Source organism: Sphaerodactylus townsendi, linkage group LG07 (assembly GCF_021028975.2).
Source record: "Sphaerodactylus townsendi isolate TG3544 linkage group LG07, MPM_Stown_v2.3, whole genome shotgun sequence".
NCBI classification, from domain to species: Eukaryota; Metazoa; Chordata; class Lepidosauria; order Squamata; family Sphaerodactylidae; genus Sphaerodactylus; species Sphaerodactylus townsendi.
In genome coordinates, this window is record NC_059431.1 from 12,237,795 (window position 1) to 12,253,088 (window position 15,294).

At 48.5% G+C, this 15,294-nt stretch overlaps 1 protein-coding gene across 1 annotated transcript in view; it reads right to left on the reverse strand.

The window, feature by feature from the left end:
- Positions 1-12,671: 12,671 nt before the first annotated feature.
- Positions 12,672-15,294, reverse strand: part of DYM (dymeclin) — a 214,918-nt gene continuing 212,295 nt past the window's right edge. Inside the window, exons 15-16 of the mRNA XM_048504322.1 lie at positions 13,577-13,703; positions 12,672-12,821 (exon numbers count right to left, since the gene is read on the reverse strand). Of these exons, the coding sequence (XP_048360279.1) occupies positions 12,672-12,821; positions 13,577-13,703 (277 nt within the window). The remainder of the gene's footprint in view (positions 12,822-13,576; positions 13,704-15,294) is intronic.

Genomic DNA, 15,294 nt, shown 5'->3' on the forward strand with positions numbered 1-15,294 from the left:
CTCCACAGTGTTCCTAATATAGACCGTAGGAGAACAACCAGGTTTCCATCTTATGCAGCCAGTGAAGGGATGATAAAAGGACAGCCAGATTTCACTTACAGGCAAAAGTTTTAATTCTTTGAAACACCACAAGCCAACAGAACAAAGTCTATCTCTACAGCGCCTTCATGACTGTTTACATTTAAATTGTGGCTTTCACTTCCTGCTTTCAGAGAACCCCATCATCACAGCTGTCTTCCAAGGAAACTGAGCGGTCTTCAGCAAAACCCTCATGCGCTGCAAAATCTTCTGGGGCACATTCTAGCACGCACCAGAAAAACGAGAGCCCAGCGGGATCAGACCAATGGTCTATCTCGTCTAGCATCTTGTCTCACACAGCGGCCAACCAGTTCCAGTGTGGTGTCGTGGTTAGGAGCGACAGACTCTAATCTGGGTTTTTCTCAGAACTCTCTCAGCCCCACCTGCCTCGCGAGGTGTCTGTTGTGGGGAACGGAAGGACTTGCCGATTGTAGGCCGCTTTGAGACTCTTTTCGGCAGAGAAAGAAAACCCAACTCTTCTTCTATAAGCCGTGGACTCAGGCTGCACCTGGAATCTATCAAAAAGAATATTCTGTACCTTTAAGCAGTGTGGGATCCAAACATTTTAGTAACAGGTTCCCATGGTGGTGGGATTCAAACTGTGGCGTAGCGCCAGTGGGGCTAGGCGGGGCACGATGGGAGCGTGGGCGGGCATTCCGTGGGCGGGGCATTCCTGGGCGGGGCTGTGGCAAGGACACAGCCACTGCGCCGGTCCTTAGGCGGAAGCGAGATACGCATGAGCGCGGAAGGCTGCCTGCGCCCGGCGCGCCTCCTGGAACTGCTTCCAGTTCTGCGCTACTGCTGTGAGGCGGTATAACTAAGGCAAAAATCGCGTGGCAAAATCATTAGTAACCTCTGCGGCACACACAGGATAATTAGTAACCTACTCTTGGGAACCTGTGAGAACCTGCTGGATCCCACCTCTGCCTTTAAGGCTCAATGAGATAACCCTTGCATATTGTATACTTATCTTATATCCATGTAAAGAGGTTTTTTTTGTTTGAGTTATATCATTGTAAGGGCATAAAAATTATTGCTGTAGTAAAAATACCATTGTGAAGGTAGTAATACCTACGTGTTTGTGAAGCATCATTGAAGGAAACTGTGTTTCACAGTACTGGAGCCTTAAAGGTACAGAATGTTCTTTTTGATAACTTTAAGGTGTCCCTACCCTTTTCTTCACACCCACACTGCGTCTTATCTTCCAAACTGGCTATTTCCTCTAGGTCAGGGGTGTCCAACTCTGGCGCTTCAGATGTTCATGGACTACAATTCCCATCAGCCCCTTGCTCTAGGTCATAGGTGTCAAACTCACGGCCCTCCAGATGTTATGGACTACAGTTCCCATCAGCCTCTGCCAGCATCTTGCTGGCAGGGGATGATAAGAACTATCGAAGAATCCATAACTATCTGGAAGAACCGCCAAAATTTATTTTATCTCTATTAGCCGAACCTTGCCACTCCAGCAGCAGTTATGGACTACAATTCCCATCAGACCCTGCCAGCATGGCTAATTGGCCATGCTGGCAGGGCTGATAGTGCTGTAGTCCATAACTTAGTGGAGAATTAAGGTTCGCCACCACTACTCTAGGTCATCTGGAGAGCAGCATCCAAGTGGGGCCTAGAGATCTCTCATAGTTACAACTGACTGCCGAGCTCTAGAGATCATGTCCTTTGGAGAAAATGGCGGCTTCGGAAGGCATCGAGCCTCGCTGAGCCGGTGAGCCCTCTGCCCTCTTGGGCTCCACCTTCAAATCTTCAGCTGTTTCCCAACCCGGAGTTGGCAACCCTAAACTGCACCAGTGCCCTGAAGTCTCCAGTCGCCTGGCCAGGATGGTTGCCAATGCCAACTCCTGTTTCTGCAATTCCTGGAGCTTTTAGGGCAGAGTCTTAGTAGGGTGCAGTGCCCTGTGGTCTGTCTCCAATTGAAACTGGGGACTTCCAACTAGAGAGCCAGCGTGGTGTAGTGGTTAAGAGCAGGTGCACTCTAATCTGGAGAACCGGGTTTGATTCCCCGCTCTGCCACTTGAGCTGTGGAGGCTTATCTGGTGAACTAGATTAGCTTGTGCACTTCAACACATGCCAGCTGGATGACCTTGGGCTAATCACAGTTCTCTCTTAGCCCCACCCACCTCACAGGGTGTTTGTTGTGAGGGGGGAAGGGAAAGGAGTTTGTAAGCCCCCTTCAGTCTCTTTACAGGAGAGAAAGGGGGAATATAACTCCAAACTCTTCTACTTCTCTTCTCTGCTATACTCTGCAATTGCATTATGGCCCCGCTTCAAATACATACATCTAGCGAAATAAAAATAAACCTTGCCCGTGCTGTAAACACAGTTGAGAACAACAGATGAGAGTTCTCCAGTTGGGCGGAATGGCATAATTTCCCAAGTTCAGAAGGATATCGCATATCTCTGCTGCCTTTGGAGTGGGGTCGTCACAATCTGTTCTAGAGCTTCGGGATGAACTATAAGATTCTTCAGTCTCGTCTGAGGCTTAGATGTCTTTGATCTCTGACCACAACTTGGTGCCACCTAGTGGGCACTGCCGTTGAGCCACGAAAAGGGCATCTCGGAAGCAGCCACGGTCTGGCAACTGAGCAGGGAAGTTCCCTTTCTCAATTACCAAGGTTCATAGCCACACAGAGACCTCTTCTTCCTGACTAGCCCCTCCTTTGGAGGTTTTTAAACAGGGGCTGGATGAACATATGTCGGGAGTGCTTTGGTTGTGCATTGCAGGGGGTTGGACTGGATGGCCCTTGGGGTCTCTTCCAACTCCATGATTCTATTATTATCTATAGAAGCACCTCAAATACAGCAGGCCCTGGCTGAGATGCCCATACAGCGACGCAATCTGTGGAAAAACCACAGAGCGCAAACAAGTTTGGCACCTACTGGAGAAAGAACTTTGAAGATTCCAGTAAAGCTGATGCAACAATCAACTGAGCAATACGAGAAGAATCAAAGGGATCAAAATAGATTATTGAGAGGGAAGCGCAAGACAAAAAAAAGATGATTAAAAAAATTAATCATTCAGTAGCCTGGACTATCATGAACTCGTCAGATCTCAGAAGCTAAGCAGAGCTGAGAAAGCTTGCATGGTGTAGGGCAGTGGGGGCGAACCTTTTAGAGACCGAGTGCCAGGGGCGGAGCAAGGGGAAACTGCGTCTGGGGCATGTGTGTGCCCTGTGCCCCTGCCATGCTCCTGTCCGCCCCCGCCCTGACCTGGAACGCCCCTGGAAGACGCTGATACACCCACTCCATGCCCCCAGAACACTCTCACCATGCCCCTGCAGGGGCGCGTGCCCAGTGCGTTGCACACCCCTCGTCCCCTTGGTGCTATGCCACTGCCGAGTGCTCAAACAGGGAGGATGGTGCACGTGCCCACAAAGAGGGCTCTGAGCAGAGGTGGGATCCAGCAGGTTCTCACAGGTTCCCGAGAGTAGGTTACTAATTATTTGTGTGTGCCGAGGAGGAGTTACTAGCGGGTGATTTTTTTACTACGTGATTTTGGCCTTAGTTATGCCCCTCCTCTCTCACTTGTGCAGAACTTGGGAGCAGAAGCAGTCTAGCAGGAGGTGCACGTGATGCATGGAAGCCTAGCCTCGTGCATTGTTCCAGCTCAAGGACGGCATGGCCTGCGTCCTTGCCACAGCCCTGCCCAGGCATGCCCCGCCCCTGGAATGCCCGGCTACGCCCCCGTCATGCCCCGCCCATCCCCATTGGCGCTACGCCACAGTTTGAATCCCACCACCATGGGAACCTGTTACTAGAATTTTTGGATCCCACCACTGGCTCTGAGTGCCATCTCTGGAACGCGTGCCATAGGTTCGCCATCACTGGTGTAGGGGGTAAGGTGTCAAGACTAGAATATGTGAAAAGGAAGTTTGAATCCCCACTCTGCCATGGAAACTTACTGGGTGACCTTGGGCCAATTACTCTCAGCCGGCCCTGGAATGTATGTGGATGGGAAACCTCCAAGGAATACCAGGAGCCGGCCGCAGAGGCAGGCAACGGCAAACCACTCCTGAACTTCCCTTGGAAACTCTAAGGGGTTGCCATAAGTTAGCTGTGACTTGCCGGCACAAACGCACAGGCACACACACAAGCAGGGTCGGCCCTGACTAGCACTTTGATGGGAGACCACCAAGGAAGTCCAGGGGTGCTACACACAGGCAGAGAATGGTAAACTACTTCTCTTCAGCTCTTGCCTTGAAAACCTTGCAGGGTTGTTGTTAGCCAAATGTGACCTCATTGGCACTTACTTATTACCATCGACAGGACTGGCTAAATAGCGGAAGGGACGGGTCTCAACTATACAGATCGGTTTGAATCTAGGGTGCTCAAATTTGTCCGCTTTTTTAAAAAACAAGAATTGGGTGAGCCAGAAAGGTGGAAACTTAAAGTATCTTTGGGCTACGAACATAAATTAGTGCTGTCATCATCAGACCCTTTTCATTCACGCTGCTCATTCAGCCTGCTTCATCATAAAACCTCCCACAGAGAAATGCCCTATTAATAGCTTCTCCCTTTCCCCACAATATTACGTATATTTAAAACTTGGTTGGAACTCGAGGCAGACATTCCATAAATAGCAACTGTTTACCAACCTGCTTTGACAGCCTCTTGTTCTGTACCCAGCATGGTTCCAGAGCTTTATTTGGATTCAGACAAAACAGAGAAGGTGATTTGCGAGAAGGAGATTTCAGTGTCTGGTCGGTTAGCTTGGAGGGGGGTGGAAACGCTCAAGTTCTTTTCCACCCTCTTTGGGGTTGGCGTCTGGGGAAGGAATGTTCGAAATTGTGGCGGAAACCAACACTTGAAGCCAAAAGATCTCAAATAATAATATGGCAAAATGTAAAGTGATGCACATAGGGGCAAAAAATCCAAACTTCACATACACGCTACAGGGGTCAGTGCTATCAGTCACAGACCAGGAAAGGGATCTGGGCGTCTTAGTTGATAGTTCCATGGGAATGTCAACTCAATGCATGGCAGCTGTGAAAAAGGCAAACTCTATGCTGGGGATAATGAGGAAAGGAGTTGATAATAAAACTGCAAGGATTGTCATGTCCTTATATAAAGCCGTGAATGCGTGCTTGAGATGCAGTGTTCAGTTCTGGGTAGCCACATCTCAAAAGGATATCGAAGAGATAGAAAAAGTGCAGAGAAGGGCAACGAGGATGATTGAGGGACTGGAGCACCTTCCTTATGAGGAGAGGCTGCAGCGTTTGGGACTCTTTAGTTTGGAGAGGAGACGTCTGAGGGGGGATATGATTGAAGTCTATACAATTATGCATGGGGTAGAAAATGTTGACAGAGAGAAATTTTTCTCTCTTTCTCCTAATACTAGAACCAGGGGCATTCATTGAAAGGAGGCTGGGGAAGAATTAGGACTAATAAAGGAAACACTTCTTCATAGCGTGTGATTGGTGTTTGGAATATGCTGCCACAGGAGGTGGTGATGGCCACTAACCTGGATAGCTTTAAAAGGGGCTTGGACAGATTGATGGAGGAGAAGTCGATCTATGGCTACCAATCTTGACCCCTTTAATCTGAGATTGCAAATGCCTTAACAGACCAGGTGCTCGGGAGCAACAGCCGCAGAAGGCCATTGCTTTCACCTCCTGCATGTGAGCTCCCAAAGGCACCTGGTGGGCCACTGCGAGTAGCAGAGAGCTGGACTAGATGGACTGTGGTCTGATCCAGCTGGCTTGTTCTTATGTTCTTATGTTCTTATTCAAGGGCGACCCCCACAAAATAAGTTTCTAAGGGTAGCCATATTAATCGGCTATAAAACAACTAGATTTGCTTCTTTAGAGACTAAGATTTCCAGGGTATGAACTATCAGTATCTGTCGAAGGGACCTTTGATTCTTAAAAGTTCATACTCCCCAAATCTTGTTGGGTGCTCAGTTGCTACTCGACTCAAACCTAGCTGTTCTTACCAAATGAGGAAGCTTGGTGCTTTTTAGTTTAGAAAAACTGGGGTTAGGAGGATATTGACAAACTGGAACGGGTCCAGAGGAGGGCAACCAAAATCGTCAAAGGTCTGGAATCCACGCCCTACGAGGAGAGACTGAGGGAGCTGGGGATGTTTAGTTTGGTGAAGAAAAGGTTAAGAGGTGACATGATAGCCATGTTGAGGTACTTGAAGGGATGTCATGTTGGTGAGGGAGGTAGCTTGTTTTCTGCTGCTCCAGAGACTTGGACCAGGAGGAATGGGTTCAAGGTGAAGGAAAAGAGATTCCACCTAAACATCCGGAAAAATTTCCTAAGGGCTGTTCAGCAGTGGAATGCACTTCCTCAGAGTGTGGTGGAGTCTCCTTCTTTGGAGATTTTTTAAAAGAGGCCGGATGGCCATCTGTCAGGAGTGCTTTGATGGTGTGTTTCTGCATTGCAGGGGGTTGGACTTGCTGGCCCTTGGGGTCTCTTCCAACTCTATGATTCCATGATTTGGAGGAGGAGGTTTAGACCAGAGAATTAAAACATAATTATGGAGGGAGGTTACAGACAAGATGAAGATAATGCTGGGGGGAAACCCCAGTAATTTGGGTGGGAAATTGACCTGGGATAGATGGAGTAACTAGCTCTCTGCCCAGTCAGATGAAGACACCGGGGTAGTCCTACACCTAAGCTTTCTTTGCATTTATCAGACTGGTGGGACCTGTAGAGGCATCTTTTGCTGAGTAGAAGTGCCGTCCTTTTGTAGATACGGTTGAGTTTGCTACAATGATCCATATTCCATGATCCATCAGCCAGCGTGGCGTAGTGGTTAAGAGCAGGTGCACTCTAATCTGGAGAACCGGGTTTGACTCTCTGCTCTGCCACTTGGGCTGTAAGAGAGCTTATCTAGAATTCAGATTGAAAGCTTATGCAGCTCAACACTGCATGGCTGGGTGGAGAGCTAGTCACAGTTTCTCAGAGCTCTCAGCCCCACCCACCTCACAGGGTGTTTGTTGGGGGGGTGGGAGGGAAAGGAGACTGTAAGCCCCTTTGAGTCTCCTTACAGGAGAAAAATGGGGGATACAAATCCAAACTCCCCCTCCCCCTCCCCTTCTTCCTCTTCCTCCTCCTCCTTCTTCTTCCACCCATGTCCAGTTTTCTATCGGTTGCTCACAAAGATTTTTATACTCCACTTTTCTCTATTTTAAGGATTCTCAAAGTGGTTTACAACCACTCCCAACAGGCACTGAGAGAGTTCTGAGAGAACTGTGACTGGCCCAAGGTCACAAGATGTCTGCTGTGGGGGAGGGGAAGGGAAGGCGAGCGTCAGCCACTTTGAGACTCCTCAAAGGTACAGAAAAAGCAGGATGTAAAAATTAACTCTCTTCTGTTTCACTTGACAAAGAGGTTTGGAAAGCCATGTCCTTATCAGGGTTCCGTCAAGAGCATGGAAATCTCTTTTCCAACGGGATATTTTCGAGATTGTTTCCAACGTTTGCTGTTTGTATTTTCGAGATTGTTTTCAACGTTTATTCAAGTGGGTTTTTAGTGACCTTTTCCCCTCAACTGCTGCGAGATTCTGGAAACGTAGTCTGTAAATATTTCAGATAAAGCTGTCTGGCTCAACTTAAATGCCAGTGATGCTTGATTAAGATACGACGATGAAAATATACTTTGTCACCCTTCTGGTGTATGTGATAGGAAGAAAATCAAATACCTTGATTGGTAAATAGAAGCAAAATAATTAGGTTGTTGGGGTTACAGCCAGTGGTGGGATCCAAAATTTTTAGTAACAGGTTCCCATGGTGGTGGGATTCAAACTGTGGTATTAGCGCCAATGGGAGCTGGAAGCGGGGGGGGGGCATGATGAAGCGTGGCTGGGCATTCGAGTGGGCATTCCTGGAGTGGGGCGCTGTGGCAAGGGCCTTCAGCCACTGCACGATCCTTGGCTGAAATGAATGCACGCAGGCGCAGGCTGCCATGCTTACACGGTGCACCTCCTGCTAGACTGCTTCAAGTTCCTGCGTGCTACTGCTGAGGCATTAACTAAGGCAAAAAACACGTGGCAAAATCACCAATTAGTAACCCCCTCTCAGCACACATAATTAGTAACCTACTCTCGGGAACCTGTGAGAACCTGCTGGATCCCACCTCTGGTTTACAGTGATAGTTAAGCTAGGGCATGGCAGGAGGATGATTGCAGCAGGCATTTTATTCATAAGACAATATCCATTCATTATTTAATTCCCACCCTTACTGCAAAGGACAGAGAACAGAGGGGTGGGGAATATCCCATTTAATCTATTGAAGGTTAGCGCTAGAGTCACTTTTGCAACACAGTAGTGAGTTTACTCTGGCACAGACATTTGAACCCAATCCCTCCCCGCCCCCCCATAGTCGGGATTTCTGAAATCCCCCCCAAACCTTTTGGTTCAACACAAGATTTCTGGGACATGTGCCCCAACTTCAGTTTCTGTGACACTTCCTCTGTAAAAATGGCCGAGGGCGGCTTTTACATCATGCCCAGAAATACCCTTTCTGTTTTGTCTTCAACTAGTCCAGTTGACACAATTCTAAAAAAATGAAAGACGTTTCTTCCCTAGCTGCTGAGCCTCTGTAAACAGCGGGCAGATGTTCCTGGCGTAACGTAGCAGTTAAGCAGGAAGACATTTCTAAGAGGCTTCTCGTAACCAGGGTGGCCTCCATTATTCATTAATTCTGCAAGACTTACAACGTTCAGTGGATGGGCACTGCTCAACGATCGTTGCTTGACTGCATTAGAAGAAGAAGAAGAAGAGTTTGGATTTATATCCCCCCTTTCTCCCCTGCTGGAGACTCAAAGGGCTTACAATCTCCTTGTCCTTCCCCCCTCACAACAAACACACTGTGAGGTGGGTGGGGCTGAGAGAGCTCTGAGAAACTGTGACTAGCCCCAGGTCACCCAGCTGGCATGTGTGGGAGTGTACAGGCTAATCTGAATTCCCCAGATAAGCCTCCACAGCTCAGGCGGCAGAGCGGGGAATCAAACCCGGTTCCTCCAGATTAGATACACGAGCTCTTAACCTCCTACGCCACTGCATTACCAGGTAAAATGTTTTTTTAGGACCGTAGAAATGACTTTGCAGGACAGATCTTGTACACTGTAGCTGTTGAGCACAAGAGGGCTAGTCCAGAGATCTCCCGTGCAAATATTATAAAAAACATGAAGGTAAGGAAGTTTCTGCATTCTGTCCCTTTACCTGCAACCCTAGCCTACTTTAGATGAGTTTGGATGCATACCTCGCTTTTCTCAACTGCAAGGAGTCTCAAAGCGGCTTACAACTCCTTCCCGTCCCTAGAATAGACACCTGGTGAGGTAGGTGGGGCGAGAAAGTTCAGAGAGAACTGTGACTGGCCCAAGATTGCCCAGCAGGCTTCGTGTATAGGAGGGGGGAAACAAATCAGGTCCACCGGATTAAAGTCTTCACTCATGTGGAAGGTTGAAGAATCAACCCGTCTGCCGCTCTTACAGCCAGGGGTCTGCAATCTGCGGCTCTCCAGATGTTCATGGACAACAAATCCCATCAGCCCCTGCCACCATGGCCAATTGGGGCTGATGGGAATTGTAGTCCATGAACATCTGGAGAGCCGCAGGTTGCAGACCCCTGCTGGGCTGGAAATGAATGAACTGCTTTTCCCTGTGTACCTCCCACTACTAATAAAAGGATGCAACAATATTTCCTCCAAAGGATCCTCTCTGCTAGGCCTAACGTTTAGCTACTAATGTTCTGAGCAGCACAGGTGTTGTTGAGTCTGTCAAGTGTCTGGTCATGGCCACATAGCCCGGAAAACCCACAATAGACAGTCTGGTTTTTATTTCTGTTGCCAGTGAAATTGCATCTATGATTCCCTAGTATAGCAGATTATAGTTAAAGCTTTCTCAAGACAAGGAGCATGGTGTAGTGGTTAAGAGCAGGGTGCACTCTAATCTGGAGAACTGGGTTTGAGTCCCTGCTCTGAGCTGTGGAGGCTTATCTGGTGAATCAGATTAGCTTGTGCAGTCCAGCTGGGTGACCTTGAGCTAGTCACAATTCTTTGGAGCTCTCTCAGCCCCACCCACCTCACAAGGTGTTTGTTTTGGGGGTGGGGGGGGAAGGGAAAGGAGAGTGTAAGGCCCTTTGAGTCTCCTTGCTGGAGAGAAAAGGGGGATATAAATCCAACTCTTCTTCTTCTCCTCTTCTTCTTCTACTGTAGACCAACGCTCTGAAAATAAACTAACCACAGTAAATTGTTGTTTTGAGTTGCATATGAGCCAACACAATTTTGTTAAGACGGGACTCCCTGAAATGTACCAAGTACTTTTCTTCAGTGGTGGGATTCAGCAGGTTCGCACCACTTTGGCAGAACCAGTTGTTAAAATGGTGCTTGCAAACAACCAGTTGTTAAATTATTTGAATCTCACCACTGCTTTTCTTGACCAATCTACACATAGAGTATAGGAGAAACTGCCCTTGAATTGATTTTATTACTGACAGATATTCTTCCCAGTCAGAAGTCCCAGATGGTCCTTGCCAGTGGTTTATCAAGTGAGGTCTCGTCTCTTTCTTTCAGTGAAGCCAGTAAAATTAAGCCTGTTCGGCAATTTTGAACATCTGCTCACTTAGCTAAAACTACTCAGAGCTACATTTGAATCCAGTAGCACCTTAGAGAACAACCAGATTTTTTTTGGGGGGGGGAGGGAGGGAGGGAGGGAAAGAAGCTTTCGAGAATCAGCTAAGCTTTGACTCATGAAAGCTTATACCTTGAAAATCTGGGGCTACCGGACTAAAATCTAGGCCTCCTACAACATGGTTACCCTCCTGAAGATATAGCTATTGAGACAATCCTCCAAATATGTAATTTAGAAACGTACCTTTTAAAACACGGAGCTTTCTGAATTGTGCAGTCAACAGTCCTTTATTTAAAGGCAAGATTGCAGAAAACACTACAAATAATTCACCCTCCTTTGACAAAAGATATTAAAAAATGAAAACTGAACCCAAACAGAATACAACGGCACTCCTGTTTTCACCCTTTTGTTTTTTTACAAGTGACACTGAAAAAAAACTTTATCGTTCCTGCATTCGTACTGCCCCTTCCCCAAATCTGTCTTAGTGCAAAGTCCTATAAAACTCCCAAGTGCTTTGCGTGTCTCTGTGTTGGTAGTTGTACATAAATACGAGAGGGATCTTCAAAGTTTCGATTGTGCACACACACACACCAAAAAAACCCTACCTGACTTTGCTGATAAACAAGGAAGAAGGAAAAAAACACACATAATTGTGTTTGTCAGGAGGATTTAAAAAACAAAACAAAGCAAGGTTTTCTGCATAAAAGCCACTCGGCAGATTGTGAGACCCCTCTGCCCTCCCCCATCTCAGTGGAACAAATGTGCCATGTTCTCTCTGTGACATAGCATGCTGGAGAAGGCTATAAACTAGCACGCAGTTTGGGTTCCCTTTCCTCCGCAATCTGGGATGCTTGCTAAACGTGCTTGAAAGCAACTTCCACTAGTGCGCACTGAACCTGGAGCTACGGCCTTATTTGAAAACCTCTCTACCCTCTATGCGCCCACCCGCTACTCCGGTTCGCCAAAAGATTATTTTGCCAATTCCCTTTAAACCAGGATGATGGGGGGGAAGGGAGAGCATGAAGTGGGAATTCCTTTTTTTCCCCCCTTTCAATATTCAGAGGCATGCACATAAATCCACTTTGCACTGGTTTCCTGGAAACAACTGGGAAGGTAGGATGTGCACTCCTCGTTCAGGGAGTTTTTCCAGCCTCCGCTGTCATGAATTTTTTTTTGTCAGTGCTTTTGTTTTTGGTGCGTCTCCTCCACCTCTCTTGACAAAAATGTATCGATTATTCAACACCACCACCCCACCCCCTCCATGCGATAATAATGCACTCAACACCCTGGGAGCAAATGAACATGATCCAACAAGAACATCTCTGGTACCATCTTCATTAGAACAGACGCAGGTTCTGCAAGAAACGTTCCCGGGGCTGGGGAGGGCGGCCGATCTCGACATTGCCCGGCTTCTGCAAATGTTGGTAGCCAGAAAAATACATTTTACAGCGCCTGGTCAAAAATGGGTGTCTTTCTGACGAAGCGCCCCGTGCCCCCCAATCAACCTTAGTGAAATTTAGACTTTGTCCTTTCCCCTCTGGATAAGCAATATAATTAATGCGCAACGGTATTATGCGCTTTGCAACAATCCAGGTACCTTTTCCGTTATGCTATGTACACTGCGTAAAGGAGTCCTAAGAAGCCGCGCTGAAGCACAACCAGCTCATGGAAGTTTGGAAGGAAATCGCATCCATCCACATGACATTGAGAAGAACCCAGCTGGTGCCAATATCTCACTTCATGCCTGAAGCCGCTATTCCCCAGGGCCACTAGGAAAGTCTCCGGGTTTTTACAAAATATACAAATAAAGGTTAGCCTACCAGTCTCGTCCCATAATATCCCGGCTTCTGGATACTGCCCCCCCCCCCCCTGAAAACAGCAGTGGGACTGGACAAGGCTAAACAAGTGTCCTTCTTGGTAGACTTCGGGTCGAAAGGATGTGTTCTGCTTGGGAGAGGGGGCGGCCACGGATACACACACTGGGCGGGAGCCGGCTCCCCCTCTCAGCCCGAATCCATGGTGAAGAGCTGGATGTCTTGCGGGTTCCAGTAAAGGGCCACGGCAGAATTGTAAACGAGAGACCAGACGTAGGGGATGAAGAATTCCTCCGGCTGCTCCTCTTCGACGTACTTGAACTTCAGCTCTGGAAATTTCTGGAAGCGATAAAGCAAAGTTGAATCAGAGAGTGTGAGTCGACGTTGGAGGGAGGTGGTGGGGCCGCAAGACGAGATTTTTCCGAGAGGTAACGTTTGTCGATAAAGAAGATAGGAAAGGGATGGGCTCATCAAATGTAAAAGGAGCCGATTCAGGAAGCCCAAGGCCAGAAGCTTGCTTTAACAGAGACCCGTAGCTCTGATATTCTTACTAGAATTCTTATACTTGGGATCTGTTTGGCCACCCGAATACATTTTCCTGGGTGAAATCACCCTGATGTTGCCTTTTCTTTGTTGTAATCCTTCCCTACAAAACTTTAAGGAGAAGGGGGCTGGCCTTAGACCCTAAGCCAGTGGTGGCGAACCTTTGGCACTCCAGATGTTATGGACTACAATTCCATCAGCCCCTGCCAGCATGGCCAATTGGCCATGCTGGCAGGGGCTGATGGGAATTGTAGTCCATAACATCTGGAGTGCCAAAGGTTCGCCACTACGGCCTTAGGCCCTAAGTGTTGGATTTAATCTGCCTAGCCTTTGCCTCTCATTCCTACACCTGGCCCAAAACACCACTGATGAGGTTGACCTTCGGGAAGAAGCAGGTTGAAAATGCACCTCCCACCCTATGATGGTTGCCAAGCTCCAGGTAGTACCTTAAGATCTCCTGGAATTACAACTCACCTACAGACTCCAGAGATCAACCCCCCTGGAGAAAATGGCGGCTTTGGAGGCTGGCCTCTGTGCAGTTGCGTAGCTACCAGGGGGAGGGGGAGGGCCTGGCACACCGAGCGGATGCTGGTGGCGTCACACCCCCACACTCCACCTCCTTCCCCCCTCACCCCAGTCCACCAGGACCAGCAGAGGCCGTTGCCGGGTGCCCCTGCCCTGCCCCGTAAGTGGGGCATGTGGGGGGGGGGCACGGGGGCCCATGGGACAGGGGACGGAAAACTCTAAAGTTCACATCAGGCTCCATTTTCCCCACATACGCCTCTGCCTCTATGGCACTGCACCCCACTGGATCCTTCTGCTTCTCAAACCCCGCCCTCCCTAGGCTCCACCCCTAAAATCTCCAGGACTTCCCAACCCAGAGCTGGTGACTCTACACCCGTGGTGGCGAACCTATGGCACTCCAGATGTTCATTAACTACAATTTCCAATTGGCCATGCTGGCAAGGGCCTGATGAGAACTGTAGTTCATGAACATCTGGAGTGCCATAAGTTCGCCACCACTGCTCTACACCCTGCTCCTTTGCATGTAAGAAACATGAATTCTCCCTCCCCCCGACTCTCTTTCTGCAACAGCCAAGGTTGAGAGAATCACAAACTGACGGGAATTTGCTCCCTGGCGTCCACAGAAAGAGCACTGCCTGATATTTTTCTGTTAGGATGCCCGTACCGAGAGGGTGGGGAAGGGAGAAACCAAAACGATTAATGATTTTCCTTTTACACCGACTTCTAAATTCTTCCAGTGACCAGAGCTTGGCAGGGGTTCAAGCAGAAGCCACATTTAGCAAATCATTTTCAGGGGGAGATAAAACACATCCTGCTCCATTATTCATAAAGATGTGGGCGCGGCTCAGTACAGAGTGCCAGGCCGTGACAGAGGCAGAACAGGGTCGGCACGCGCCTCCTGCTTCTTTGCCTATGAATAATGGGCCCCCGTGGCCTCCGATCCCACAAGCCACATTCTCCCCGCAGCCGGCCTTCCCACTTGTAAATTGTGGGCAGAAAGTATTACCACCTGGTTAAGGACCTCAACACGGGTCTTGCAAGGATAGATCAGAAGACGAGTAGGTTTTTATACCCCCGCTTTCCTCTAACGCACAGGTGTCAAACTTGCGGCCCTCCAGATGTTATGGACTGCAGTTCCAATCATCCCCTGCCAGCATCGTGCTGGCAGGGGATGATGGGAACTGTAGTCCATAACATCTGGAGGGTTGCGAGTTTGACACCTATGCTCTAACACAGTGATGGCAAACCTTTTCGAGACCGAGTGCCCAAATTGTGACCCAAGACCCACTCATTTATCACAAAGTGCCAACACAGCAATTTAACCTGAATACTGAAGTTTTAGTTTAGAAATACAGTTGGCTCCGAGGCGTATGTTACTCGTTACTTGGTGGTAGTCGGTGGTATGTTACTTGGTGGTAGTCGGTGGCTTTGCTTTGAAGCAACTGTGCTACTCTTCCAACGAGTGAATCACGACCCTAGGAGGGTTTACTCAGAAGCAAGCCCCATTTCCAGCAACCGAGCTTACCCCCAGGTAAAGGATCACGCTTTAGTTCTTTGCATGAAAATCAGTGGGGTTTAACAGTGCTAAACAGGGTTACCTACACTGTTTCCCCAAAACTAGGTCCCCAAAACCAATTGAGCCCAGGCCAGCCTAGATGTGTGAGGGGTGGTGGGGGCGACTCTGTTTGCGCGTGCCCACAGAGCGGGCTCTGAGTGCCACCTCTGGCACCCGTGCCATGGGATT